The 2622-nt window shown below is 48.3% G+C and overlaps 1 protein-coding gene across 1 annotated transcript; it reads left to right on the forward strand.

Annotated features, from left to right (window-relative positions):
- The first annotated feature begins 408 nt into the window (after window positions 1-408).
- On the forward strand, window positions 409-2408 carry LOC116540913 (BTB/POZ domain-containing protein KCTD7-like). The gene is made up of 2 exons (XM_032264722.1): window positions 409-1296; window positions 1769-2408. The coding sequence occupies exons 1-2, from the start codon at window positions 987-989 to the stop codon at window positions 2143-2145; spliced, it is 687 nt and encodes a 228-aa protein (XP_032120613.1). The 5' UTR covers window positions 409-986; the 3' UTR covers window positions 2146-2408.
- The last annotated feature ends 214 nt before the right edge of the window (window positions 2409-2622 follow it).

The raw sequence follows: 2622 nt of genomic DNA on the forward strand, positions 1-2622 counted from the left end.
TAGATGAAGTGTCAGTCACCCAGGCTGGAGTGCAGTGGCATGATCTCAGCTCACTGCAGCCTCCACTTCCCGGGTTCAAGCAGTTTCCCCCCCTCAGCCTTCCGAGTAGCTGGGATTACAGGTGTGTGCCACCACACCTGGCTAATTTTTGTATTTTTACTAGAGATGGAGTTTCACCGTTTTGGCCAGGCTGGTCTCCAACTCCTGAGCTCAGGTGATCCTCCCACCTCGACCTCCAAAAGTGCTGGGATCACAGGCGTGAGCCACCACACCCAGCCTGACGATCTTACATAGGAATGTTCATCCCAGCTTTACTTGTAATAGCCAAAAACTGGCAGCAACCCAGTTTGGGGTTGTTTTATTATTTTATTATTATTATTATTTATGTAAGAATACCTGTTGTCAACAAGACAACAGGGTAATAAATTATAGTATATTCGTGTAAACGTATACTTACATAAATAATAATAATCAGTTTTTAAAAACTACTGGTACACACAATGTGGTGGGTAAATTTCAAAAACATTATGTTGAAGTAAAGAAGCCAGGTACGAAAGAGAACATACTATATAATTCTATTAATATGAATTTCAAGAAATGGCAAAACTAATCTTTAATGATAGGAGGAGAAGTTAGAGTGGTTGTTTCTGTAGGGATTTACTGGGAAGTGGCACAAGAAACTTTAAGGAATGGAAATGTTTTATCTTGATCTAGGTGGTGGCTGGATGGGTGTATTCATACTTATAAAAAAGATTGAACTGTACAGTTAATATTTATACATGTATTGAATATTTCACCTCAGTTTTAAAACTATAATACCTAATATTATACCTAATAATAGTAATTGTAGTTGCCTATTGATAACAGCAACTAATAACACTTATTGAAGCTTTACTGTGTGCCAGGGATTTTCTAAGCACTTAATTCCCTAATACATTATGAGGTTTTATTGTTTTCTCCAATTTTACAGACAAGGAAACTGAGGCATGGAGAGGTTAAGTTCACTTACCCAGTGTAACACCTTTGGCAGTCTGGTTTTGGATTCTGTCCAACCACTGTGTGGCACTGCCCAGGAGCATGAGCTCCATTTCACTGACACTCTTTCCTTCCTGCTCAGAGATGTGCTGAATTTCCTGCGCTCAGGGGACCTGCCACCCAGGGAGCATGTTCAGGCTGTGTACAAAGAGGCCCAGTACTATGCCATCGGGCCCCTCCTGGAGCAGCTGGAGAACATGCAGCCTCTGAAGGGCGAGAAGGTGCGCCAGGCATTTCTGGGACTCATGCCCTATTACAAAGGTGAGAGTCAGCTGCCCAGGATGGTGGGTATGAGGAAGGAGGTGTACAAGGCATCTGCGAGTCTTTAGGTCTCTACCAGAACACTGAGGGCAGCATTCATCCAGATTACTCAAGATGGGAGGGAGTATCCTCGCTCCCAGTCAGGCGGGGCGATTCAGGTTAAGGTGTGCCTACCTTGCCTATGACAGTCAAGCTAGAGAGATTCAGGTTAAGGTGGGCCTACCTGGCCTGTCCGTCCCAGTCAGCAAATTGTGTTTCAGGACAGCCCTCGTCCCATTGGTTTCCCTTTGCTGTGCAGAACCATGACCCTTGTTTAAGTTTGTGCCTTTAATTGGTCCCCTCGGTCCCTCCCCTGGGAAATCTGTCGTTCCCCTCCTGCATCCTGCCATCTTCAGGACTGTTTATTTGTGTATCTCTGCCGGCCTGAATTGCCCCTTCACCCCGGTAATGGGCGTTGTGTTCACCCTCATAGACCACTTGGAGCGGATTGTGGAGATTGCCCAGCTGCGTGTGGTCCAGTGGAAGGCCCGCTTTGCCAAGCTCAAGGTCTGTGTCTTCAAGGAGAAGATGCCCATCACCCCGTTTGAGTGTCCGCTCCTCAACTCCCTGCGCTTTGAGCGGAGTGAGAGTGACAGGCAGCTCTTTGAGTACCACTGTGAAGTGGATGTGTCTTTTGGGCCCTGGGAGGCTGTGGCTGATGTTTATGACCTGCTGCACTGCCTGGTCATGGACCTCTCAGCCCAGGGCCTCACTGTAGACCACCAGTGCATCGGGGTGTGTGACAAGCACCTCATGGACCACTACTACTGCAAGCGCCCCATCTATGAGTTCAAGGTCACATGGTGGTGAGTAGCCCTGGTAGGCAAGAGTCCCATCAGGGAGGATGTCCACCCTGCTTGGCAGCTCTGGGAGTAAGATCCCTGAAGGGGCTGCTGACTGCCCCAGAATCTGCCAAGGTGAGGACCAAGTCCTGAGGCACAGCTCCCAGGGGACAGAGCTGCCACTCCAGTCTCCCTGGCTGCACCTCAGGGTCAGGCTCAGGGCTTGCAGCTGCAGGGACTTGGGCCTGCACTCACCTGGCCTTTCCTCAAGGCCTGGTAGTCTTTCCTTAAGGCTGATAGCTATGGCTTGACCAGGAAGTCCCCAGAGGTTTTGTCACCTTGACCTTGCAAGAGAGTTTCTACCTATTTTAGAGCCACATTACCAAATCGATGTAGGCCTAATCGCTTCCTCAACCCTGTTCAAGTGTCTTTCTTTTGTTCTGAGTGTATTGGTGTGCACATGGAACATGACGGGGGATTTACCTGACTAGCCACCCCATAGCCC

The sequence above is a fragment of the Sapajus apella genome, unplaced genomic scaffold (genome assembly GCF_009761245.1).
Source record: "Sapajus apella isolate SASKATOON/1434 unplaced genomic scaffold, GSC_monkey_1.0 scaffold146, whole genome shotgun sequence".
In the NCBI taxonomy this organism is placed as follows: Eukaryota; Metazoa; Chordata; class Mammalia; order Primates; family Cebidae; genus Sapajus; species Sapajus apella.

Bases quoted from the DNA above. Each gene is read 5' to 3' on its own strand.
- LOC116540913 (XM_032264722.1), top strand. From the start codon at position 987: ATGGAGAGGTTAAGTTCACTTACCCAGTGTAACACCTTTGGCAGTCTG. The intron at 1,297-1,768 runs GTGAGAGTCAGC...TCACCCTCATAG, and splicing joins ACTCATGCCCTATTACAAAG to ACCACTTGGAGCGGATTGTG.